At 42.4% G+C, this 26469-nt stretch overlaps 2 protein-coding genes across 2 annotated transcripts in view; both read left to right on the top strand.

Annotated features, from left to right (window-relative positions):
- The window catches only part of pld1a (phospholipase D1a), a 29891-nt gene extending 18579 nt beyond the window's left edge, over positions 1-11312 (top strand). The window contains exons 12-26 of the mRNA XM_029460836.1: positions 1662-1743; positions 2211-2321; positions 2411-2596; positions 3167-3380; positions 3548-3676; positions 3931-4049; positions 4385-4498; positions 5428-5538; positions 5839-5927; positions 6095-6208; positions 6378-6427; positions 7205-7339; positions 7806-7959; positions 8183-8300; positions 8857-11312. Of these exons, the coding sequence (XP_029316696.1) occupies positions 1662-1743; positions 2211-2321; positions 2411-2596; positions 3167-3380; positions 3548-3676; positions 3931-4049; positions 4385-4498; positions 5428-5538; positions 5839-5927; positions 6095-6208; positions 6378-6427; positions 7205-7339; positions 7806-7959; positions 8183-8300; positions 8857-9081 (1951 nt within the window). The 3' untranslated portion in view covers positions 9082-11312. The remainder of the gene's footprint in view (positions 1-1661; positions 1744-2210; positions 2322-2410; positions 2597-3166; positions 3381-3547; positions 3677-3930; positions 4050-4384; positions 4499-5427; positions 5539-5838; positions 5928-6094; positions 6209-6377; positions 6428-7204; positions 7340-7805; positions 7960-8182; positions 8301-8856) is intronic.
- Positions 11313-14465: 3153 nt separating this feature from the next.
- Positions 14466-26469, top strand: part of tnika (TRAF2 and NCK interacting kinase a) — a 68791-nt gene continuing 56787 nt past the window's right edge. Inside the window, exon 1 of the mRNA XM_029461060.1 lies at positions 14466-14899. Within this exon, the coding sequence (XP_029316920.1) occupies positions 14843-14899 (57 nt within the window). The 5' untranslated portion in view covers positions 14466-14842. The remainder of the gene's footprint in view (positions 14900-26469) is intronic.

The raw sequence follows: 26469 nt of genomic DNA, 5'->3' as shown, positions 1-26469 counted from the left end.
TCTCTCTTTCTCTCGCTCTTGCTCTCTCTTTCTCACGCTCTCTCTTTCTCACGCTCTCTCCCTCTCTCTCGCTCTTTCTCTCTCGCTCTTTCTCTCTCTCTCGCTCTTTCTCTCGCTCTCGCTCTCGCTCTCTCTCTCGCTCTTTCTCTCGCTCTCGCTCTGTCTCTCTCTATGTCTCTCTCTCTCTCTCGCTCTTTCTCTGTCTCTCTTTCTCTTGCTCTTGCTCTCTCTTTCTCACGCTCTCTCTTTCTCTCTCTCTCGCTCTTTCTCTCTCTCTCGCTCTTTCTCTCGCTCTCGCTATCTTCTCTCTCTCTCGCTCTTCTCTCTCTCTCTCGCTCTTTCTCTCGCTCTCTCGCTCTTTCTCTCGCTCTCTTTCTCTCCTCTTCACTCTCTCTTTCTCTCGCTCTCTCTCTCGCTCTCTCTCTTTCTCTCTCTCTCTCTCTCTCTCTCTCTCTCTCTCTCTCGCTCTTTCTCTCGCTCTCGCTCTCTCTCTCACTCTCTTTCTCTCGCTCTCTCTCTCGCTCTCTCTTTCTCTCGTTCTCTCTTCTCTCTCTCTCTCTCTCTCTCTCTCTCTCTCTCTCTCTCTCTCTCTCTCTCTCTCTCTCTCGTCTATTCTTGAATAAAGGCAAAAAATAATCTTAAAAGAGCAGGGTAAGGTTGTCGCCATGGCTACAAGATGTCATATTGCAGAATCACTTGCAGTATCAAGTATTTCATTCTTTCATGTGCAGTAGCCAGTACTCGTCTCTCAAAGGGTTTTAACACAAAAGTTCCAAAGGCAGAGAAATTATACAGCAATGTTTAATTGCTGTATGTAGTTTGGTAATCACACAGGCCATCATGGGACTCCAGCTGACACCTTGATACTCGGTTAATGTGGTACATGCTGTAACATATTACAGTATGTATTACCCACAAGTCCAAGCTCTCAGGCACACCCAGAATAGAAATACTCTGACACAAAGATAGTCTCCATATAGTATCTGGTTACTCTTCTGTTACACTCTCTTTGTCTCTCACTGTCATGTTCCTCACATAAGAACTTATCATGTGACCTGTCAGAGGACATGTCAGTATTAGTTGTGCCTCCCTGCACTTTGCATGTATGTTTGCCTTTTTTCCAATTCAGAAACACCATAGTGTCTGTTCATAACAGAGACGAACCCGATGACAGTCACACCTGAGGGTGCAGTTACCATGCAAACGCCAAATATTAATAACCGGCTCTACTGTTTTTTGTTTAATTCTTCCATCAATAAAGATTTTATAGTTTTCTAATAAGAAATAAACACTGTGTTTGTTTCCGCTGACACATTTATGATATTCCTGACAGTGTAATCTGAAATATAATAGTTTATATTCCCTCTTTGCTGAAATCCCTGAGTGCCAAGGCAGTAATCACTGGGCTTATAGTCTCAACCAATGAGGTGTCAGCCTGAGTAATGTGAGCCAATGGCATTGTAGACGTGTCAGCTCAGGATGCCAATGTGAATGAATCATGAAGATATATCAATGTGTCATGTCTGTCATACGTAATGAGTGAATACAAACATCCATTTGATCCATCTTTTTAATGTTTTGTTCATTGATGGCGATGCATTCAGAAATATATATATATATACAGTATATATATATAAATAAAAGTCTCTCTTTTTCACCAGGCTGAGTCCAGAGATCTTCCTGAAGAGACCTGTCGTGGAGGGCAACAGATGGAGGCTGGACTGTACCCTCAAACGCAAAGCAGTAAGTAGGCAACATTGTGTGAGAGTAAATGACCCACAGGCCAAGTGTTGGGAGATATAGACTCGTAAAAACATATCAAGATTACATTAGATAAAGGCGGCTGTGGCTCGGGAAGTGTGGTCGTAGTGTGGTCGTCCACCAGTCGGATCGACGTTGAATGTTTATCACGCCTGATGAGCACCAGGGGTGGCACCTTGTATCGAATGTGTGTGAATTGGGTTGTAAAAGCGCTTTGAGTGATCACAACGATTTGGAAAAGCTTTATAAAATGCAGTCCATTCGATAACTAGAGGGGCATTTGTAGCAGCTGTGTGTATCTGCCCTGTATTAAATGCCTTTCCTCCAAGTTTCATGAGAATTGAGTCTGTAATCCTGCTGACAAACAAACAAACCAACTTCCATTGTTCTAACCAAATAAATATATACAGCGAAATGGTAAGAAATGTGTTTCCTTTCTGTCTCTACAGCAACAGGGAGTGCGCATCTTTGTGATGTTGTATAAGGAGGTGGAGCTCGCCCTGGGCATCAACTCGGGCTACAGCAAGAGGACCCTCTCGCACCTCCACCCCAACATCAAGGTAACTGAAGGATTATGGGTAGTGAAAGAGGATGTAGTTTTGACCAAAACATTAGGTGTTATACCTTCTATGTACTATGTGTGCGTCAGGTCATGCGTCATCCAGACCATGTCTCCTCCTCCGTCTATCTGTGGGCACATCACGAAAAGATCGTTGTCATTGACCAATCAGTGGCCTTCGTGGGCGGGATCGACCTGGCCTACGGTCGCTGGGACGACAGAGAGCACCGGCTCACGGATGTCGGCAGTGTGACGCGCTCTGTGGCTCTGGAGCAGGTCAGACACACAAGATCACACAAACGCGTAGTAGTGAAGCAGTAGCATTGCATGTAGCGTCAGTCGACAGCCTGTGGTGCATGAATACCGAATAGATGGAACACTTTCACAGTGCCAGACATCGAATAAGTCTCTTTTTTTATAATGCATGTATGCAGTATCACACACATTTAGATTTATAACTACACAAACATATGCTTCACTTTTTACCTTACATTTAAGAGGAAGGATCACTTTATTTAAACATAATCCATTTCTGTGCTCAAGACATTAAAACATAATGACTGTTCCCATAAAAAAACCCTGTGATTATTCTTATTTCCCCGTTGGATGATCAAAGTGTTTTGACTTTTCATCCAGCACCAAACCTTTTACACAAGTTGTCAGTAATAATATTACTTAATTACAGTTAATGTTCTCTGCAATTGGGGGGGAAATAAATATGTGTGTATATCGGTATCGGCCTCGGCAATCGGCCAAAATGATTTGGAAAATAACAGCATATCAAATATGGGCAGAAAATCCAATATTCGATCTGATATCTGAGTGTACGTGCCATGTTGCTCCCAGGCTGGCTCCGCTACCACTCCGTCCAGCAAGGGTGTGTCCTCCGTTGATGCCGTCTCCAACAGCAATGGACGAGGGACGCCGCCCAGTGATCCGGTGGACTTGCCCAAGCTGAAGGGGATCGGACGCAGTAGGAAAGCTCGCTTCAGTCTGTACAGACACTTGCATAAACACACACTGCAGCACGCAGACAGTGTCAGCAGTGTCGACAGCGCAGGTGTGTGAGAAGAAAGAGAGAAAAATATGCGAGAGTGAGACTGTTAGTATATGAATTGGGTGAATGAGAGGCACATTGTGTAAAGACTGTTGCTATAAAAGTGCTATATACTAATATTTTCATTCTGTGCGCGATGTGTGTGTGTGTGTGTGTGTGTGTGTGTGTAGGGAGTGGCTCAGTGCAAAGCCTAAAGACCGGGGTTGGAGAGTTGCAGGGCAACACGCGCTTCTGGCATGGAAAAGACTACTGCAACTTTGTCTACAGGGACTGGGTCCAGTTAGAGAAACCCTTTGATGGTATGATTCACACACACACACACACACACACACACTCTTAGTTAAGTCTTACTCTGAAAAGTTTCCATAATTGCTAAGTCTGGAGCTCTTTTTAGTATTCAAAGCCCTCCTTAATAATAATAATAATCTCAGTTTGATGGAAACAAATAATCATCTGGAAAACTAATATGAAGCTGGAGCCGAGTACCATAACACACTGATTGTTCTTCTGCTTTTTCCCCCGTCTTCACTGTGTCGCTTTCCGCTCTGTGCAGACTTCATCGACAGGTACACAACTCCCAGAATGCCTTGGCATGACATCGCTTCAGTGGTTCATGGCAGAGCTGCGCGCGATGTGGCCAGGCACTTCATTCAGCGCTGGAACTTTACTAAGGTACAGTAACACACACAAACACCGTTTACATCAGGAAACACACAGGGATGTAGAGGATGAAGCTAAGCTCGTTGGAATAGAGTTTTATAAACGAGTTTCTTTGTTTTGCTTTTATGACTTGACATTATTACTTTGATTGATGCTAATGCTCATTGTTAGTCATAATCATAGCGATTAGTAGCTAATTAAAGTCATTTAACTCGGGGAAAATCATGATTTGTTGACTTGAACAGAGGAAAAATCTCTTTTCCATGGCTTCATCTTTTTCCTCCTCTTCTTCTGTCTAAAAAATTATAATTTTTCTGCCTAAATTCTCCAACTGTCTTCCCGTACAGATCATGAAGCCAAAGTATCGCTCTCTATCTTATCCCTTCCTGCTGCCCAAGTCTCACTCCAGTGTCAATGAGCTCAGATACCAAGTTCCTGACTGCGTCAATGCCAAAGTGCAGGTGGGAGAACTAAACACATCAAGTTTTAACTGCACTCATAAAGCACATTGTGGTAAATGTTGTTTTTCCTTTCTTTATAATTATACAAAATGAGAAAGTGACCACCAAACCTTAAAAGAACCACTACTAGAAAATTACAGAGAAAAACACAAGAACAGTATAAACTCCCACTTTCCCTCAGTACTTTCCACATCCCAGCCTGCAAGCACTGCTGGAACAAGATAAAAGTGAGTGAGTGTTAAAAAAACTCTCCATGGGCCAAAAAAGTTACATAACTACAAAGGTTGGCACTTCTGAGAGACACTCAGAGCTTTGTAGCCGAAAGGAGCCGACCTTTGAGTAAAATGCTCGACTAAAATAAGAAGCGCACAAAGATCCCGACGCAACTCTGTCATGTTTCGTTTTAAGAGAAAATGTTCTTTTGTTTTCTCAGTGTTTTTTAATAAATCATTCAAACTGTGTGTTTTCTTCTCACTGTACAACTTCTTCATTTGTATTTACTTTAACTACTAATAATACACACCAATAAAAAAATATCTTTGTATGTATAATAATAATAATAATAATAATAATAATAATAATAATAATTATTATAATTATAATTATTATTAGTATTAGTATTAGTATTAGTATTAGTATTAGTATTATTAATTAATAATAATATTAATAATAATAATAATAATAATACTTATTATTATTATTATTATTATTGTTATTATTATTATTATTTCTGCACTGAAATTAATGCACTCACAGGATTTATTTTCCTTTTTAATTATTTATTAGTGGTATTACAAAAGTACTTTATTAACTCTAACTATTTATCTACACTATATTAAAGAAGACCATCCACGCACATTGCTGCTATATTAACGCTTCTTCTTCTGTGTGTGTGTGTGTGTGTGTGTGTGTGTGTGTGTGTGTGCAAGGTGTTGCGGTCAGCAGCAGACTGGTCTGCAGGTATAAAGTACCACGAGGAGTCCATCCACACCGCTTACATCCAGGTCATCGCTAAGAGCAAACACTACATCTACATCGAGGTAAACCAGCAGCGAGGCAAGGATATGGAAATAAAAGACAAATGCTGTGATATGAAATGTTTATGAGAGTTGAGCTGAATTCATCAGAGGGGGTTTTTTTTGTCCGTGACTTTCAAATTGTGGAAGCTAATGTAGTTTAATTACCTCGTTGACCTTTCACCTCTATCACAGGTTCATGGAAACAACACTGCATTATGTTGCTGTTACAATATGACGTCAACGGGCAACATTTAAAACTGCAATGAACCACTTTAATGGTCTCTCTTCGGGTTTCTGTTCCTTCTTCTCCTCTGCTATCAGAACCAGTTCTTCATCAGTTGTGCCGACAACAGGACGGTGTACAACAAGATCGGAGACGCTATCATTGAAAGGATCCTCAGAGCGCACAAGTACTTCCCCCTTTTTTCTGTTTAAGTAGTTCTTGTGATTTATAGGAAGGACTTTTTATTTATGCCTCGTGTGTAGACAAGTCTCCTCTCTTCTTCTACTTCTGCTTCTCAAAGCTTCACGCTGCTACTCTGTGGCTTCATGTAACCGATGTTGTGTTTGCTCACAGAGAGGGCAAGAAGTACCGTGTGTACGTGGTCACCCCCCTGCTTCCTGGCTTTGAGGGGGACATCACCACAGGAGGAGGGAACGCCATCCAGGCTGTCATGCACTTCAACTACAGGTGGGCCTCATGACACTTTAATAAGTCAGAGTTTTATATTGAAAGAGTGAAGAGTGAAGGGAAATGAGAAAGCAGAGGTGGAAGTGTCATTATAAAATCTATTGTGTTCTTTCAAGTTGATTTGAGTGTAGGATGTTCACTATTTATGAGTTTTAATCTGCCTCCACAGAACCATGATCAGAGGAGAGTATTCCATCATCTCCCAACTGAAACATGAGAGTAAGTGCAAACATAAATAATGACATTAAATGTTTTGATTCCTAATATTAAGGTTAGAGTAGGAAAAGTGAAAATATTCTCCTAATTATTCCTCCTCTCCTCTCCTCTCCTCTCCTCTCTTCTCCTCTCCTCTTTTCTCTCCTCTTCTCTTCTCTGCTCTTCTCCTCTCCCGTCCCCTCTTCTCCTCCTCTCCTCTCCTCTCCTCTCCTCTCCTCTCCTCCTCTTTTCTCTCATCTCCTCCTCTCTTCTCCTCTCTTCTCCTCTCCTCTCCTCCTCTTTTCTCTCCTCTCCTCTTCTCTTCTCCACTCCTGTCTCCTCTCCTCTCCTCTCCCGTCCCCTCTTCTCCTCCTCTCCTCTCTCTCCTCTCCTCCTCTTTTCTCTCCTCTCTTCCTCTCTTCTCCCATCCCCTCCTCTCCTCTCCTCTCTTCTCTCCTCTCCTCTCTTCTCTTCTCTCTTCTCCTCTCCTCTCTTCTCCTCTCCTCTCCTCTCTTCTCTCCTCTCCTCTCCTCTCTTCTCTCCTCTCCTCTCTTCTCTTCTCTCTTCTCCTCTCCTCTCCTCTCCTCTCTTCTCTCCTCTCCTCTCTTCTCTTCTCTCTTCTCCTTTCCACTCTTCTCCTCTCCTCTCCTCTCTTCTCTTCTCTCTCTCTCTCTTCTCTCTTCTCCTCTCCTCTCTTCTCCTCTCCTCTTCCTCTCCTCTCCTCTCTCTCCTCTCCTCTCCTCTCCTCTCCTCTCCTCTCCTCTCCTCTCCTCTCCTCTCCTCTCCCGTCCCCTCCTCCAGTGGATGACCATTGGATGAATTACATCTCCTTCGCTGGCTTGCGGACTCACGCTGAGCTGGAGGGACGCCTGGTCACAGAGCTCATCTACGTCCACAGCAAGATGCTCATCGCTGACGACAACACCGTCATCATCGGTCAGTCTCAAATCTGCTCCCTCACGTTCGGCCTCTTTTTTTACTCTTAAGTTGTTTTCACCAACTACTATTTGAGGCAACTAGCCTCTCTGCCTTGTCACCATTAAGATGTGATACATCTAAAAATCTGGCTTCATTTCTGTATCTTTCACCATGTGTGCAGCGAACAAATGTGTACACAAATACTGACTGCTGACGTAGATCAGCTGCGCCCTCTGCTGGTTAATAAGGTGCAGCTCACAGTACTTCAACAACAATCAAACAAACACATTAAAACGAATAGAAAGGCTGCAAATTGTCTTGTTTTTTCCTTCCACTATAATGTATACAGACAATATTAACGAGGTAAGTCAAATAAAGGTATAAAGTCTTGTTATTTATAGCATGATTAATATGTAATGCTACCAGCATGTCATATGAGTGCACATATTCAGCTTCCATCCTTTGTTCTGTGTGTTTGTTTCAGGCTCTGCTAACATCAACGACAGAAGCATGCTGGGTAAACGTGACAGCGAGGTGGCGGTGATTATCGAGGACTCTGAAAAGGTCGCTTCGATGATGGACGGACAGGAGTATGAAGCTGGACCCTACGCACTTCAGCTTCGCCTCGAATGCTTCAGGTGTGTGTGTGTGTGTGTGTGTGAGAGAGTGATGAAGAGAGAGTTGTGTTTAAGGAGCACATTGTACTTTTTATTTATTTATCTTGCTTTTCATGTTCCCACAGCATCCATTTAAAAACACCACGGTATAGGCTTCTGGAGAATGAATTACAAATGAAGTTTTTCAAATAAAGTTTCAAGTTTCATAATAAATGTACTGTATTTCTCTTCTCTTTGTGAACAGGACTATCCTCGGGGGTCACACTGACACCAGTATTGACATGTCAGACCCCATCAGTGATCGCTTCTATAAGGAGGTGTGGATGACCACAGCCGGCCGCAACGCCACCATTTATGAGAAGGTATGGGCGGACATGATGGTTTTCGGGGGGGGGGGTGTTGGGGGGAGAAGTACTGTTACTAAGACATCATTCGCAGACGAAGAAGAAAATATATATATAACAATTCAGCGGGTAAATTTGAGAAAGCAAAGTTTAGGAGTCACCGCTGATCATTGTGGTATATTCACTCACAATAATTTCCTCTTGTGCTCAAATATACAACGAGACTAAAACAGCGAAACAAAAGAACAATTTTGAAAATAAATAAATAAATAAATAGTAAGTCGACTTTGCTGTCCTCAAATTCTTGCCTCGAGTGGAGCGAAGAAAAATGGCCTGACTGTTGTTGATTTAATCCCAAGAGTTTATCCTCTGTACAGTGGCTCTTTTGGTACATCTCAGACTCAGTGTGTCATCCCCAAAGTCATTGAGATTTGTCCTCAGCAAACCTTGAATATTTGTGCCAAATACCACGGCGTACATCCAGTAGTTGATGAGATATTTCAGTGGTTAAAAACTAGTGCTTTCAGTTAGAGACAGCGGTATGTTAACAGCACATGTGTGTGTTTTTCTGCAGGTATTTCGCTGCCTTCCTTCGTCTCTGGTGAGGAACATGTCCGAGCTGGAGCAGTACCAGTCCAAACCGGGTTTGGCCCAGAGCGACCTGACCCGCGCTCAGGAGGAGCTGCGCAAAATCCGAGGCTTCCTGGTCCAGTTTCCTCTGGACTTCCTGTCTGAGCAGAACCTCATGCCCTCTGTTGGAACCAAGGAGTCCATGGTCCCGACTGAGATCTGGACATAAAGGATGTGTAGCGACACATCAGAGCTCAACAGTTTCTGGAGCATCTTGAAGGGATGTATCAGGATTGTCATCACATGTGTAATATTGGATTATTACAGAGATCGCCTTTTTAATCTGGAGATGAGCGTCTCCTCTCCATCGATACGACTGCTGGGCATTGACAAATCTCTCAAATGTGTTTCTACTGAAAAACACTAAACTGTAGTTACATCTTATTTGGGTAAGCATTAACACTTTTGGGATGTATGAAGAAGAAAAAAAGATATCGCACTTGAAGACAATATTTATGACGGCATTCAAACTGTGGAGATGAAAAACAGGCACGTGAACTTTTGGGACTGTCGGAGAAGCTCGAGAGACGGCGAGGATTTCTGAGGAATCGTGGTGAGGCAATGGTGAAGTCAACAATTTGCCAACAAATATTCGGCTCTTTGTTTAAATGACAAAATGCACAGAGAAGGTGACGCATGCGATTTACTGAGTTTGTTGGTGTGTGCTCGTGAGCTTCATTAGTGCCATGTACGCTGTTTATGAGCTCAAAGAGGACCTCTCGACCTTAAAGTTAGTCATCTCAGATGCATCTTGAGGACCCTTTTCTGTACAACAAATGCATCTCTGTGCATCTACAGAGACCACTTACATGATGCATGACTTTACTAGCTGTGCTCAAATCTTGTTAGCATGCATGTACCAATCACATCTCTCAAAAACATTATATTTCCCGTCAAAGGTGTTATGCGACGGATAATTACGAGACGTAATGAGGTCTGAACTTGAACCGTGTTGAGCTGACCCAGGAACAGAAGCTAATTCAACTCATTTACATCTTACTGTGTTAAGATGGGTGAGAAGATGCAGATCATGGCTGAGGGTGTATGATGAAAAGGCTACAGTGTGCACAGTACCAGTGGTGAATATCAGAGTGTGGATGAGACAATCTGCTCACAATCTCAAAGGAGTAATTTCCTCTTTGCTCAACAGATGGTGCTAGCTGCTTAAGAATACAGTTTGTGTACAGCAGTGCATTATGGGCCTTTCACTCCCCCCCCCCCCCGGCTACTTCTCTCGGTCTTATAGCGCGACGGCAGTCAGTGTTTGAAACCAATGAAAATAAAACAATATTTTCCGTATAGCATGCAACTGATGCCGGAGGCAAAGCTTCTCGTACGAAGACAGTTTGAAATCGCTTGTTACGTTTGCAGTCCCGGTGGTTTCCTCCACGAAGCTTATTACTCTGTATGAAAATAGAATCTCCTGTTTTGTAATGTAACACAGCCTGTCTCTGTAAAGTTGTTTTGTTTTAGGGATCCTTATGGTATGTGACCTACTGTACAGTATGGGGCAATTTGTAATATGTAAATGTATGGACTCTGTGTTACCTGGTTTGTTTTAATGTTTCATTATTTATCACAGTTTGATCTCCAACTTCCTCTAAATGTGAAGGTAAAGAAACACACCTTTTTTTTTTAATCCAGCTGAGCTCACCTATTGAGACGAAAACTTCTATTGTACCAGCAGATAATTGCTTTGTTATGATCTTCACTAAAGTTATGAATGACTGGCCTTGGAGCTCCTGGAAAGACGAGTTCTGGAAGTCAACATCACACATGGTGTCATTTGGCAGAGTTCCTCTGTAATTCTCACAAATGGGCCTCTGATTATGTTTTAATGCCTACGTCACGATAAGAATCACTGACACCTATTTACCAGAAGCAGACAATTACTGCAATCTATGGGAGCTAATAATGAAGTGTGTGTGTATATGTTTAATGGGACCAGGGATTTGATGAATGTAAACTGAAGCGATAATGACTGAAATCATCACATCCTTTTGTTTCATCAAAGACAAACAGTTTTGCTTTTCAATTTCGTACTGATTATACATCACTGTATTGTTTGCCCTTGCTGTATTTGTCTTTGCATTATCTAAAGGAAAAAGAATCATTTAACATTCTTTAAACATGTATTTTCTTTTGTTATGTTTGGTATGAATGTATGAATGGTTGTGGATTTGTAACTGAACCTAAGTTTCTTTATCATAAAACATCATGCAGCAGTTTCCTTTCTGTTAACTCCCTCGATCTCATGTCAGCTGATCTTGTTTTCACCGTTTGTGTACAAAACCTTGTTTTTTTTTTCTACAGTTTAAAAGTATTTCAAATTTCTGTCTTGTTCATTAGCACAATGTAATTCATAATTTAAATGGCTAACAAAATAAAATGATCTTTGGAGCTTTTGTTTCTTTCAGTCACACATTGAGATTCAACCAACTTAATGTAGGAACTTTATTCTTTATTCATTTTTCTTTATTGAATATTTTCTAGTTGATGGAATAAATCTTTAAGAAATCTGAGGTGTTGCCAATGTTTTTCTTCTTTCTTCTTTTTATTATAGCAATTTTACGTAACTTCAATATAATCAATGCAAAAGTCTCAAATATAAAAGATATGATTATGTATAAGGCACACACTGCAAAAGTAATCTGGGTATAATAGGTATAAAATAATAGAAAAATAAAAAGTTTATTGTGTTCTGTTGCTTGAATTGCAGAACATACGAAGGGAAACGGTCAAACAAGCATGGAGCTGCTTCTTCCTGCATGAAATCCACTGCCAGTGCTGATTGCGATATCCAGGAAGTTTACCGCAGGGGGTTTTAATTTTCCAAAGTCATTAATCACCACCTGACACCTGACCTGGCATTCAAACTGTGGAGATGGAAAAACAGGCACGTGAACTTTTGGGTTTCGGGAATGTTGGGTTTTGAGGCCCAAAGGGCGCTGAGGTAGTCTTTCAATTGAATCCAGTAAACTTCTAGTTGATCAAGATACTTATTTATTTAAAGTGATGATGACAGCATTTCAAAAAATACCCTCAGCCGAGGACACTTTCACACACCAAGTCCACAGTCCGAATCAATAAAGAGCCAGTTAGCTGTCTGTTGGTACAAGTGAAAGTGGTACAAAAACATAAACATTTTGCTATATTCTCTACAGAAGGGTGTCGTCGTCCCTCATTGGTCCATGTTGGCGCGGTTATGCCCCTTGGTGGGCCGTCTTGTAGATGGCGAGATGGAGGTAGACCTGAAACTCTTTGAAGAGAACCTACAGTGCTTCATTCATAACTAATATAGTGCTCATTATACATTAGTGCAGAAATACATGTTGTGCAATAATACATTTAGATTGAGGTGGACGAGTGCATGTGATAATCATTAAATGTGACACAATACAATCAGGAGTTTATTTACTTCACAGGAATCAAGTCGACTCTTCACACTTAGGCCTATCCCTTTCTGTGGGACTGCGGGAGAAGCTCGAGGGACTGCGAGGATTTCTCAGGAATCATGGTGAGGCGGTGCAGCTGATGCCAAAAGCACATTACAGTTTGAAATCGCTTGTTACGTTTGCAGTTCCAGTGGTTTCCTCCACGAAGCTTATTACTCAATAGACTCAATAGAATCTCCTGTTTTGTAATGTAACACAGCCTGTCTCTGTAAAGTTGTTTTGTTTTAGGGATCCTTATGGTATGTGACCTACTGTACAGTATGGGGCAATTTGTAATATGTAAATGTATGGACTCTGTGTTACCTGGTTTGTTTTAATGTTTCATTATTTATCACAGTTTGATCTCCAACGTCCTCTAAATGTGAAGTTAAAGAAACACCTTTTTAAAATGCAGCTGAGCTCACCTATTGAGACGAAAACTTCTATTGTACCAGCAAATGCTTGGTTAATGATCTTCAGTAAATGGTGGAGTTCCTCTGAATTCTTATGAATGGGCCTCAGATTATGTTTTAATGCCTACGATAAGAATCACTGACACCTATTAACCAGAAGCAGACAATGACTGAAATCTATGTGAGCTAATAATTAAATAGAACTATATTTCCTCAATGGCTCCAGGGATTTGATGGATGTTAACTGAAGTGATAACGAATACTTATTTTGACACCACTGTATTGTTTGCCATTGCTGTATTTGTCTTTGCATTTTCTATGGAATATGAATAATAATAAAAAATAAAAGGTTTCTTTATCATAAACATCAACAGCAGTCTTTTCTGTCAACTTCCTCGATCTCAATTCAGCTGATCTTGTTTTCACCGTTTGTGTACAAACAGTTGAAATTTGATTTATTCTCTTTATTCTTTGTTCACTTTTCTTTATTGAATATTTTTATTCTAGTTGACGGAATGATTTGTTTAAGAAATCGTAGGTGTTGCCAATGTTTAGCTTCCTAATTGTACTTAAATGTAACCAAGCCTTAAACACAACAGCTATGATTATGCGCAGTATGAGGCACAAACTGCAAAAGTAATCTGCGTATAAATTCTAAAATTATATATATTTTTTTTAAAACAAGCACGGAGCTGCTTAATCCTGCGTGAAATACACTATCAGTGCCAACTCTTAAGTTTAAGTGTTATACGTCTGCTTTAATATATCTCTTGTCAGTACCCCACATGTTTTTAAAAGTGCTATACTAAATTGCCGGAGTGTCACTTTAACACAACATTTAATGTAGTTTTCCAGGACAATACGTTTCATAACAACTTCATTTTGACTGTGTCAGTGTGTGGCTTCGTTGCTCTTGTTATTTTGTCCACCCCTAACTTATAAGAAATCTAAAATATATCAAAATATAAAAGTAACGGAGGGTTGTGATTGTGTTTTGCTGCTGAAGCGTGAAGTGGACTGATTTACTGAAGTGAAACAGGATCATTATAATACCTGTCTTTGTAATCACCAACAGTGTACGCAAGTCAGGACAATACCACAGTCAAAGGATGAATTCTGTGGAACCTCTTGATAGTTGAGCAGAGATACTCAACCACAACCCATGCATATAGAGTTATGTGACGCATTCAATTAGACTTCTGTTACTCCTAGTTGTTCATTGAACGTTGACATGTCCTTGTCATTGCAGTTTAAGAATGTGCAGTGCCATTCACACCAATGTCTAACGTGCCAAATACAAATCAGCACAAGATATATATAATTAAAACTTCTTATGTCTTATACATGTCTAGAAGTATTCATATATATATATATATAATATAATATAATATTATTTTTAATATTATCTTATCTTATATTGTTTCTTAATTCTTTTAAATAAAAAAGCACCCATAATAAAAAGATAAATAATTTCTCAAAATAAATGAATAAAATAAGATAAAAAATAAGCTTAAATACATTTCTAAAACTTCGTGATGTCTTTGAATAACATAGCACACAGGGTGACATCTCACACATATAATTAGGAGCTGTATAATGAGGTTCGTTGGAACAGGAAAGAAAAGTTTGGGAGGGCCTGCAGCCTCAGCAAACCCCGCCCAGTAACAGGCGTGGTTAGCTGAGGCAGTAGGCAACGCGCTCCCCCTCCCTCTCAATATTCACTGGCTGTCACAGCAAAGCGGTTCCAGGACGAGCACTAGCAGCGATTCACTTTGTACGGCGCTTCACCTTTTCTCTGTTCCGTCTACATCCCGCAGACATGGATCTGGAGGTGCTAATGCACACGGCGCTCTTGCTTCCCATCCTCCCCGCGTTTGCGCTCTAGCTGTGCGCTCCCGGCCCGTGGCACGTCCCGCTACTGACCAAGAGGAGACTGTTATTTATTTCTGAGACAACACTGTGTAGCAGAGAGGGGGACAGATCGTAGAGACCGAGCAGCAGAGAGGGGACCACACAATCGTGACAGCAAAGGGCCGTTTCAGGATTTCAGGCGACTGAGCGGCTTGTTGTGTCCTCCTCCATCATGGCGAGTGACTCTCCAGCTCGGAGTCTGGACGAGATCGACCTGTCCGCTTTGAGGGTATGTAACATTTGACATCTTTTCAAATACCGCTTCATGTGTGAGAAACTGGCGCGTGCGTGTCGTGCGCGCGCGCGTTTCTCCTTTTCTTGCACCTGACGGCGTTCCCTGAATAGCAACCGGCAGGAGAGTAGAGGAGGCTGCAAGAGGCGGATGTGTGGGAGCCAGGCCGCCACAATGTGTCAAATTATAGATCAAATTATATATATATATATATATATATATATAGACATTAACTAACTTGACAGCTGCCTCGCGCATCTGAAGCCTTATTTTCATTCAAGTCATTAACAAGAAGTGTGTGTGTGTGTGTGTGTGTGTGTGTGTGTGTGTGTGTGTGTGTGTGTGTGTGTGTGTGTGTGTGTGATGCTGAGTTGAGGTTGTAGCTGGGATTCTGCTGACCTGGATAGAGGGGGTTTGTGTGTCTCTTTTTCTCTGGGCCAGGCTATTATAGGCCCATCAGCTTTGACTCAGACAGCAGTGGAATTTAACCTATTTCTCCCTCACACACTGATGATTCTCTGGGTTTATGTGATACAGAGTGAGACATAAACGCTTCCTTGTTTTTAATCCCAAAACAGTTATTTATCCAGCCCCCCCCCCCCCCCCCCCCCCCTACTCCTACTCCTTTCTATGGTAAATTAGTTTCCCTACTTGCTGTTTTTTGAGCTACTTACTCTGTCTGTGTGTGAGAGGGTGCCAACCTACCTGTAGTCAGTGTAGCTCTCCATCAAAGCTGAAGCTTTACATGCTGCAATAGCCAGTTCTTTTGTTCATCCGGTGTGTGCTGCGAACCACAACACACACTCGCAAACACACACACAAACAGCCTCCTGCGCTTGTGTTTATGCGTGGATACCCATATTTTCACTCCGCTGGGCATGGTGTGTGTGTGTGTTGTTCTGAGTGTGTATGGGTGTCTGCCGGGCTGATAGTCAGCTGCACACAAGTGAGGGATGCTGCACACGAGAGAAGGGCTCCAGTGAAGAAGACCTGTTTGCTGCTCTGAGAAACGAAACCACATCACACACTCAATGCAGCAGTTGTCTGCCTGCCCGTATTTACCTGCTTCTGTGTCGGCTTTCACCCTTTATTATGTCTGCCTCGTCCTCTCAGTTCATGTCTGTTTGCGTGTCTCTGTCTCTGCTTGAGTCACAACTGCTTATCCATCTGCCGTTCCTCCTTTTTCTATCAATATAATCGCCCGTTCTTCCAGCATCTTGTTCGTCTGACTGACTGAATGCTCCTCCCTGTCTATCTGCCAGACGCCCTGTCTCTTAGCATTATCTCGCTCTGCCCACCTCCCTGCCTGAAGAGTAATGTTCACAGGGGAAGGTGAATGAAATGTTGAAAACAAATGTTACTTTTGGGGTTCACACCTGCAGCGTGTTTTCATCCAGTGTGAGGAGAGCAGAGTTGGAGGTAGAATGGGGGGGAAAAAGGAGAACCTGGAGGGAAGAAGAAGAGGGAGAATGAGACAGACGAGATGAAGAGGAATGAGGAAGAGGAGGGAAGTGTCTGTGCTTTGGGAGTCAGCCCATGCATGTCCTGTTCTTTTCAGAGGCGTGATGTCAAGCGCATGTCTCTCGCTGTGACTCAGGCAGCGACAAGGACACACACATATAAATGCTCCCATTTGTTTTTACATGGCAGGGTCACGTATTTCAGGGTGTGGATTTATGTGAACCGTCTCGTCAATAGTGGTTTTACGTGTACAGGTGTGTTTCTCTTTTCAAGATCTTCCTCGAATCGTAAATGGAAAGTATTTATTTGCAGCCAAGTGATGTGCAGACTTCATTTGTGCCATGCAGTTAAAGTATTCTCTGTCTTTGCACCTGAGTAGTTTGGCCCGACTGTGCACACACTTGGTCACTCCTGTGATGTTTGTATAACCAGAAAGAGAAAGGTCACTAGTTTCAAACGTCGGCTGTGCAGCCAGGCTTTGTGTTTAACCCAAATAGCTTCATTTTGGTTGCGATCCCGGACATTTTTCCATTTGATGAAATGGTGCAGTCTTTGGTTTGAATATTCCCCTCAGTGTAAACATCACGTAGCTTCAATCAAGAGTTGGATCAAACAGAAAAGATGATTTTTTTTTTTCCAACCGAGTTAAAGAGAAATTAAAGGGTAACAGTTGATGTCATTGGGTACATGTGTAATTATGGACCTTTTCCACAGAAGTGTCATTTTGTTCAAACATGTAATCCTGAGGAAAAGCATGCTTAATTCCTCAACATGTCTGGATGGGACCTATTTACATCACACCCACTTTCTCTCTACATGTTTTCTCTACCTCCACCTCTATCTATCCATCTATTCATCTCCACTCCTGTTCCCATCATTCACAATTTTCAATTTTTCCATGATGTTTTTTGACTTATCATGAAACCCCCCCCCCCCCCCACACACACACACACACACACACACACACACACACACACACACACACACTGTCTCAGATGAGTGTACAGTCAACCACTGGACTGGCTAGACAGGAAGTAGGTCAGCTGGCTCTGACGAGGGGGGGGGGGGAGGGGTGATTATAATACTGGCGGTGGTGGTGGTGGTGTTGGGGGATTTTGTTTTGTGTCTGTGTGTATGGAGGGGGGGGGGGTCAGAGGGCAGAGCTTGCTCTTGCACTAGGCTGTTCTTGGGCACACTGACCATTGCACACACACACACACACACACACACACACACACACATACACACACATACACACACACACACACACACACACACACACACACACACACACAGACAGACAAAATTGAGTGGGAAGTAGTGGAGAGAGAGAAGTGGCTTTATGTTTGCTGTCGCTGCACTTTTTCTCTTTTTCTCTTTGTCTTTGTTTCTCACTCTTTTTTCTCCTCATCGGCTCCCTGCGACATTCGCTGGTGTCGCACATCAACCCCGGCACCTGTGTAGATGCCGCATGTTTCACTCGAGTGGGAAAAGGCCAGAGTTAGAGGCAGATACAGAGATGGCCACACGTGTGTGTGTGTGTGTGACTCATTATGACGAACCAAAAGACAAGAAGAGGTCAAAACGCTGTGGCTTTGATACAAACAGTGGTTTTCATATAAAGCTATACGCACACGCAGGTCAGCGGCGTCAGAAGCACGGGTTCATCCAGTCAGCTGACGAGTGCAACAGATGGGAAAGCAGCAGGCAGTATAGACACTCTCACTAGCTCACACACACACACACACACACACACACACACACACACACACACACACACACTGGCGATACACAATTTGTGTATCGCATGCTGTGCGGGGACTCAGGTGTGCGGTCGGAGATGAGAGAGAGCAGGTGAGGAGGAAGGGATAGTGACACTGGTCAGAGAAAGACAGAGAAAAACACGCAGAGAGAGAAGCGGGACGTGTGAAGCTCAGAGAGACTTAGAGGAGAAGAAGAAAGCCACAGAGGCTGTGCTCAGGCTAAAAGGTGGAGATGTGACCAGTGACTAAAGTAGTCCGAAGCAAAGACCCCTCTTCAGAGCTCCTCCCTCCCTTCCTCTCCATTCCCGTTGCCCAGTAAGGCCACATTCCTCGGCCCCTCACCATGGACGCCATAGTAACGGGGCCACAGCAGTGCCCAAGGCTTACACAGAGCTTATTCATGAATAGTCTATATACTGTATGGCAGTCTGTCGCTGAGAAATGCCCCTCTCCCTCCCACCCTCCTTTTCTACTCTGCCAGCCTGCTTCTAGTTGACCTATTTCCCCCTCCAAGTCACTGATGGAGCCACATCAAATCTTTAATTCTCTGCTACACTCTTATACAAGCACTTAGATGTAAGTTGGCTCCGTGCGCACACAAATGTGAAAAGAATCTGCCAAATTAAATCAGCAGTCGATGACATTTTTATGTAAGTGTCCTTTTGATACCAGATGATTTAGGAAATTAGTGATTCAATTTGTGCCAAATCCAGGACAGATTTACTGAGTTTTCCTGAGTATATTCTCTCGTACACAGGAGTTTATGTTTCCAGCAAAAACACTAGTGGTTTGCAGTTAGTGTCAGAACAGATTCTGAGCAGATAAAGTCGATGAAACTTAAAGAAAAAGACTTCAGTGTATAGCAGCTACAAGGTGATGTTAAGGGGTTAAAGCAGGGGTGTCAAACATGCGGCACGGGGCCCAAAACCGGCCCGCCAGAGGGTCCAATCCAAAAAGTGTAAACATTATTTGTTTTGATCATAAAGTAAAATACTGTTCCAGATACCTGTGACAAAATGTGTTTGTGCCTTTGTAGACACACTGATCTGTAAGTTGTAATGCACATGTGTAAATGATAAAGTGAGGCATAATATTGTTGAAATTGCAAATTTCAGGGTGTTCATAATATTTTGTAAAAAGAAAGTTCATTACATTTGAACATTTTCAGAATGTACTTGTACTTTTTTGCACTAAAGGTTATTTACAGGTTATTATGCTGTGATGTTACTGGTCCGGCCCACTTGAGATCAAATTGTGCTGCATGTGGCCCCTGAACTGAAATGAGTTTGACACCCCTGGGTTAAAGCTTTTTTTGTTTTGGCAGTGTGTGTGTGTGTGTATACAGTGTCATTATATAGCTACAATAGAAGTGTCCTTTTTGTTCTCTCTCCTCTTCAAACATGTATCCCAAATTCTCTGAATATGTTTTTACAACGGGAAATCTTAAGGTAGATAATTGACTTCCAGTGTAGTTGCGAGGCGAGCACGTACGAGCCCTCAACATTTACTCTTTGACTCTCAGTCACACCCTTATGGAAGCACTTGTAAGTCGGCTCTGCGTGCACAGAGATCTGATAAGAATCAGACAAAATAACTCAGAAGTCGATGACATTTCCATGTAAGTGGGTCCTTTTTAATACCAATCAAATCCAGGGAAGATTTGCTCTGTTAAACGTTCAGGTTGAGGACTCGTTTCCTGAGAAAATCCTCTCTTACGCAGGAAGTGACATGCAGTTTGTTTCCAGCTGAAACAAAATAAAAAAGACTTCAAAGTACAGCACCCTGTAAGATTTCACCTCAGCAAAGACGAATGCCAAAACATATAAAAAAACTAAAGCTGTGATCTTCTAGATTGTATCTTTAATGTATAATGCATTATGTTGCTTTAACGGATACATTAAAACATGAGCATGCACGAGACCACACTCCCTTACGTTATCTGTCTTTCTTCTTTTTCCCCCTCTCGCTCTATAAAACGCAAAGTACACGAGCAGACTAGATCTGAAGTGCTTGAAAGAATCACGTGCGTGTAAACAAGTCCATAGTAGGAGCTGAATCCCTCCGTTGTGTCTGACTTACATGCAAGGCAGGAAGGCAAGAACGATGGATTGAAATGACAGATGAAGAGAGCGGGGAAGGCAAAACGCTGAGAAGAAAAAGATGAATGATGAGGGGGGGGGGGGGGGGGGGCGGCGGAGAGATGACAGGGAAAGGTGTGAGATGGCAAGTTGGCAGAGACGGATGGGAGGCGAGGAGCGGACGGGTTCATTAGCATCGCAGAACAAAACTCTGCGGCGCGTATCGTTTTCCGGCGGGCTGTAAATCTGTGATTAAGAGTTGACTCCTGTTAATGTACTGTACATGTCCGAGTGAGACGCGCTGGGAATTAGGCTACCACAGCCTCCTTGTAAAAGCAAGCAGTGGTGAGCCGTGTTGTTAAGTGTAAGTGGTTTTATGAGACACAGACCCGGCCCCAGCATGACTCCTATCATCCTCTTAGGGTCTCTAATTCAATCCATCTTACTTCTATTGTAATTCACTTTCTATAGACAGCAACTGCACTCACCTGGCCGCTGCTGAGTGCAGAGAAACGTATACTCTACTTACACAGTAGGCCTGCGTGAGCGGCCAGGGGGAGTTTTAAAAGAATAATTATCCAAATACTTTTTCCCTCATCGACTATTTGAGTCTCGAGATAATAGTTAGCAAACATTTGACTATTTGACACGGCAGCATTACGTTTAAGCAAATGTTTGCCGTGCAGCCAAGCTTTGTGTTTACCCAAATAACTTTTGTTTTAGTGGCCATAAAAAAAAAAAGATCCCGTAGCTTCAATCAAGAGTTTGACCAAACAGAACAGACGTCTTTTCCAACCTAGTTACAGAGAAGTGAAAGGGTACAAGGTGATGTTGAGGAGTTAAAGCTTGTGTCCTTTTGTTCCCTCTCTGATGCAAACGTGTATCCCACATTCTACGGAAATGTTTTGAACAAGCCTCTAGATGTAATCCCTCAACATGTCTGAACAGGATCTATTTACAGGACACTTTGGCTCTTTATCTTTCTCTACCTCCGTCTCTCTATCTCTTCATCTCCACTCCTGTTCCTGTCCTTCATTTGGAGTCATGTATTCACTCTCTTTTACCTCTGTCTCGCTGTCCACTTGCATCTGAGGGAAATGTCTGGCGTTTTTAATGTCCACCAGCTCGTCGTTATCTTTGTCCGTCTGCTGCTATTTGATTGGAGCGCAGTGACAATGACTCAAACGGTAAAGTTGCAAAAACAATGAGCTGAAAGATGCTAAAACCGCTCTACAGGTGTCCCCCTTTTTACATTACACGTCCCATTACATGTCGTAATTTGAGCCAGTGTTATTATAAAACTATTAGTGCAGTTTTAAATGGTAAGTATCTTAACCTTCTAGCATCACACCACTCTGTAGCAAACCCCAGGTGTCTGGCATCCAAGTGTGCTAAAGTATAAACGTTACATTATAAATAGAAATGTTTAACTCTGGTCTGGTTGATATAGTCATAACTTATCTCCCCTGTGAGGAGTACTTAGTCTTGCTTTGTTTACTGCAGGATTTGAACAATGAACAAACTGCCTTACTGTACATGAGGAGATAGATATTAGTATCAGTAAACATTATAAATGTCAAGTAGGTAAATTTTTTTTCTTTTGTTTCAAAAGAGTGCAGCATGTTTTGAGATGTATCCCCTTTAATTAGTTTCACTGTGTGATAACAACCTCGCACATCTGCAGCGTTTCAGTGGAAGTCTAATCTTCACTTATTGCGCCGTTGTGGTTTTTACACAAATACTTTCTCTTTCCATTTTACATTTCCTCCTATGTGACATGTTGATATTGTTAAAGAGTGTATTTGTGTGCGTCTGTGTGAGGGATGTAGTGAGAAATGTGTTGGTCTTTAAGTGATAAGAGAATCAGATAGGCATCTCATGCCAAGGCCTCTGTTGTAAATACATGTAATGTTCCTGTAATAAAACCGCCTTAGATGTGCGGGTTACAGCCTGCTCTCTAGAATCCTGGACTTTATATTCACAAGCATTTGTATTCTTTCCATGATTACATTTGCATTCAGACATTCAGACCTAATGCAAAAGTACAATTTTAGAAGTGGTTTCGAGAAAGAATGCTTTCATTGGTTCAACAGCTGTTTAAGTGATTGTCCTTCAGTTGCTTGATTTTGAAGAGTTATCTGGAAAAGTCGAGTGTCGGCCACGGACAACAAATCGATGACAGTAGAGTGCCGCCGCGCCGGTTCTAGAAAGCTGAGGTTAATATCAAGAGCTCTTCAGAATTTGGTAAGCCACAGTAGATTAATAATTAACATCAACCACTCCGCTTCTTCCATGAGCAAGTAATTATAAGCAACACTGGTCTTGTTTTCACCTTGTGAGTCTGTGTGAGTGTCATCATGACAGAATGTGTTCCTCCATGAGTCACCTCCAGCGCCTGGCAAAGTGCTCAAAGTCACAGAAGCGGTTTTGAGTACTTTGTTGTCCGTCCGTGGAAATGTCGATCGCGAACGCGTAACAAGATGCAGTCACAAAACTTCATAGGTGTGTAGTTGAGATCAAAATGAAGGCCGAGTTTGAAGATGGGTGCGACCTGAGCGAGGGCGCCAGAAGTAGGGGAGTGAGAAGTGGGGAAGGGGCTGTTGGCACCCCCACTTTCCGCGCCTGGCCCGACTTGCCGTTGCTGCTGGTGTGATCCCATCTGTCGTTTCTTTAGTTGTCGATACAAAGACATTCAAGCCACTCTGATGTAAATGAAAAGTCTTTTATTAAAGGACTACTCGACCCACAAATGACCAATTACTCACCTCGTGTTACCTTGAATTGATGAAGAGAACTTTTTCTCGCATAGCCTCCACGGTGATGAAGAAGGTAAATGGTGGCCATCTTTTAACGACAGCCAAAATACATCAAAAATACCCGTTTACAAACTCGCACAACTCGTGCCGTATAATCCAAATCTTGTTTATCCAGTCATAATGCGCAATACTTGCCAAACACAGCGTCAAGGTTGGAACTAGGATAAGCGTTTGGTTAGGTAAGAGTTAAAGCTAGGAATGCAGTGGAAAGGATTAAGGTTAGGTTGAGGAATGAAAGAATGAATGCAGTCAGAAAATGTCCTCACACATGTTGTAAAGTGGCTTCCACAAGAACTGCAGACCTGCACTCTAAAACCCATTATTTCTAATGGCCCGCGCCGCTCATGGACCAATCTGCCTTGTTCAATGAAAAGAGTGGATCCACCGCTGCATCTCAGTGTCCTCGTGTCCAAAGTTAATCCTACTTATCCTACTTTTGCACAAAAACCATTCCATGTCAAAAGGAATTGTTCAGGAAATGATCAGGACCAAAACAGAATTTGAACAGTGGGTGTACACTAACAGGGATGTCGGTAGAAAAGCTCTCTCCTTGTAGTTTGCTGTACTAGGTGAGTGTAATGAATTAAAATGCAGATTAGTCATCTATGACCAATGAAAGCTTTCAATGTTTACTGAATGCGAGATAACGTTGCTCTGCTTCTCACTTCTAGATAAGTAGTGATTGAGGTTGTGTCCTCATGATAAACATATCACTGCTGTTGTTGTGTGAAAGCCTTGCAGGTCTAAGTTTTCTTTAAAAATGAGAAATGAGAAATTGAAGGAAGTCACGCTCCTTTTTGTGGGTTTGGAAAGTTTTCTGACGTCTGTTCGGCCCCCCGTCATCAGTAAACTGAGAACCGATGTGTGTGTCTCTGTGTTTTTACATCACATCTCGAACGGTTGAGCCTCATTCTTACTCCGCTCAGCACTTTTGTGATGTTTTCAGAAAGCTATATTTATTCTGCTACTGTTATTTAGCAGCTTCTCCGAGGCTACATTCAGACCGCAGACAAAAGTCGCCCAAATCAGATTTTGTTTTTGTGCATTCATATGAAATCTGTTTTGTCTCTCTTTCTCCTCGTCCTCGTTATCATCGGCTCACGAATCGACTTATAAATGAAACCGTAAACACTGACTTCATTGGCCTCCATGTCTATTTCCGTATGACAGCGTTCAGCATGTGATGTCTTTGTTAATGCACTTTTGCGCCTGCGGGACTGTGACCAGTTCACGCTGGAATCTAATATTGGCCACATTTGCTTAATGTGAATCTGAGCAATATATCTGAATTGAGCACTTAGGCTTACATTGTGAACGTACAAACACACACACACACACACACACTGTGATTCATCAGCCACCAGTGAGGTCATGTGGCAGTCATGTGACGCTGGCAAACGCTCAACAAGGAACACAAAATGAGAAAAGGGGAAGGGGGCAAAATTGCTCTGTCATAGGGAACTCTAAACCAGTGACACACAGATGTGCACAGCACACGTACACACACACACACATACACACACACACACACACACACACACGTAGACGCACTGACAAAGCCTGGCACATGCTGAGAGCTCATTCTGCAAGTGGCTTATAAAATGTGAACGATATCGTGCTATATTTTTTTATCAACGAGCCTCAGGACATGTATGAACTAGAGCAGCGAAAACGCTCTGTTTCTCTAGCCGCTGCACTCTTTCTGTAGTGCATGGAGGTGAGGCTCCACATGCATGCCTACATCATGCGTCTCCCAGTGCTTGGGGTGCTTATATGCATTTACAGCAGTTAATGTGTGTGTGTGTGTGTGTGCATTGATTTTGTATTTTTCTATTTAGTAAAAACAGAGAAAGAGAGTGCATCCTTCAATGTGTCTTGGGAGTTACTGTAAAAACTTTGTATGCAGCTCTGAGAGTTAATTTACACAGCTGCCAAACAAACACACACACACACCAACACACTTTGAGAGAGAAAAAGGAAGTGAGGGGAGGAGAAATCTACCTGCTTAAGCTGAAGACCTGATAGCAAGGCAAACAGTTGCAGAGCTTGCAGAATGCTGCTGTCTGCACTGTAGAAAGAGGCATGCATCTCATGCACACAGTTGGTTAGACACACACTCTTCATGTTGAGCCCACTCATACTCGTTAGAACATTTGAACACTAGCCCTTGTGTAGGAGTGCGCTTTTGGCACAGTGTGTGTGAGTGTGGTTATGAGAGTGCAAGACAGCGGGAGGATGTACTTGAGACGTGTGAGAGAATGAGTTTGTGTGTGTGTGTGTGTGTGTTTTGTATGTGAGGGGAAAGTGCATGTGTGAGTGTCTGCTGCAAAACAACAGAGAAATAAGGGTGAAAAAAAAAACCGACAGGAAAAGGAAGGAGAAAGCAAGAAAAGGCCCTGTCTTCAGAAAAGGCTGACAGGTTGACAGGTCTGCTGAGACCCACAGAAACAAACATATAGAGACGGAGCAAGGGAGACAAAGAGGGGGAAGAGGGGGGGAGGGGGTTAAACTGAGAAAAGAACAGAGGAAAGAGAGAAAGTAAACCTTTTACAAAGACTACACATGCAAACACCTTGAGCATGTACACAATATTATACTGCAGCAGCCCCAAAATGCACTTTCTTTCTTCATTCGGTCATAATCCAGTGATTTCCTTCTCTATGTACTGTTGCCATCAAAGTTAGCTGAAAGTTCAATGGCAAATTCACAGACATGGCATGAAAGAGACTTGCCGAAAGTGAGAAAGAGAAAGCAACAAAGAGGACAAACGGGAGAGAGCTGTGACGAGTTAAGAGACGAGAAAGACAAGGATGGAAATAGAGTGCATGTGTGGCATTTCAGAACGGAAATAAAAAGATGCTTTATTGAGAGGGGAATTGTCTGTGAAAAGAGGGTATTGTGTAATATCGCCTGTTCTCAAGCTTTGCATGAGTCCCGGTGCGGATCTACACAATACCGCAGTTTTATTTCTGCGAATCAGCAACAACATAAGCCTCTAGCTCTGCCCCCAGTAGAAGATCACATTTCTTCTTTTTTTTTTTTAAACGTTTTAATGGCCTGTCCCGAGATGATATTGAAGAACCATTTTCAAAAAAAGAAAAAGGACATAAAGGATAAAAAAATGACAGAAGTTACCTCTGATATTGGTATATTTTTTAGCTGACCCAGTAGAATTGTCTGTAAGTGCTAGGTTACCTGCCAAAATCAATTTATAGTGAGAATCTATAGAGGTAGAGCCTTACAACCCTACACAACCTCACACTTGTTATTGGATCATTTACAGCGTAGCGTTGCTGATAATAGGCATTTTCAATATGGAATTTCTTGAATAAATGAGGGCTCAATATTAACTCGACATCTCCACAGGCGCCTCTGGCAGAAAGAACGAGCTACAAAGTGGAACACTGTTGAGACGGGAACAAAATGAATAGTTGTATGTAGGGCTGCTG

This window comes from Cottoperca gobio, chromosome 22 (genome assembly GCF_900634415.1).
Source record: "Cottoperca gobio chromosome 22, fCotGob3.1, whole genome shotgun sequence".
Classification (NCBI taxonomy): domain Eukaryota; kingdom Metazoa; phylum Chordata; class Actinopteri; order Perciformes; family Bovichtidae; genus Cottoperca; species Cottoperca gobio.
Note: the sequence above shows the minus strand (reverse complement) of the source record. Positions and strands in the feature narration are given on the sequence as shown.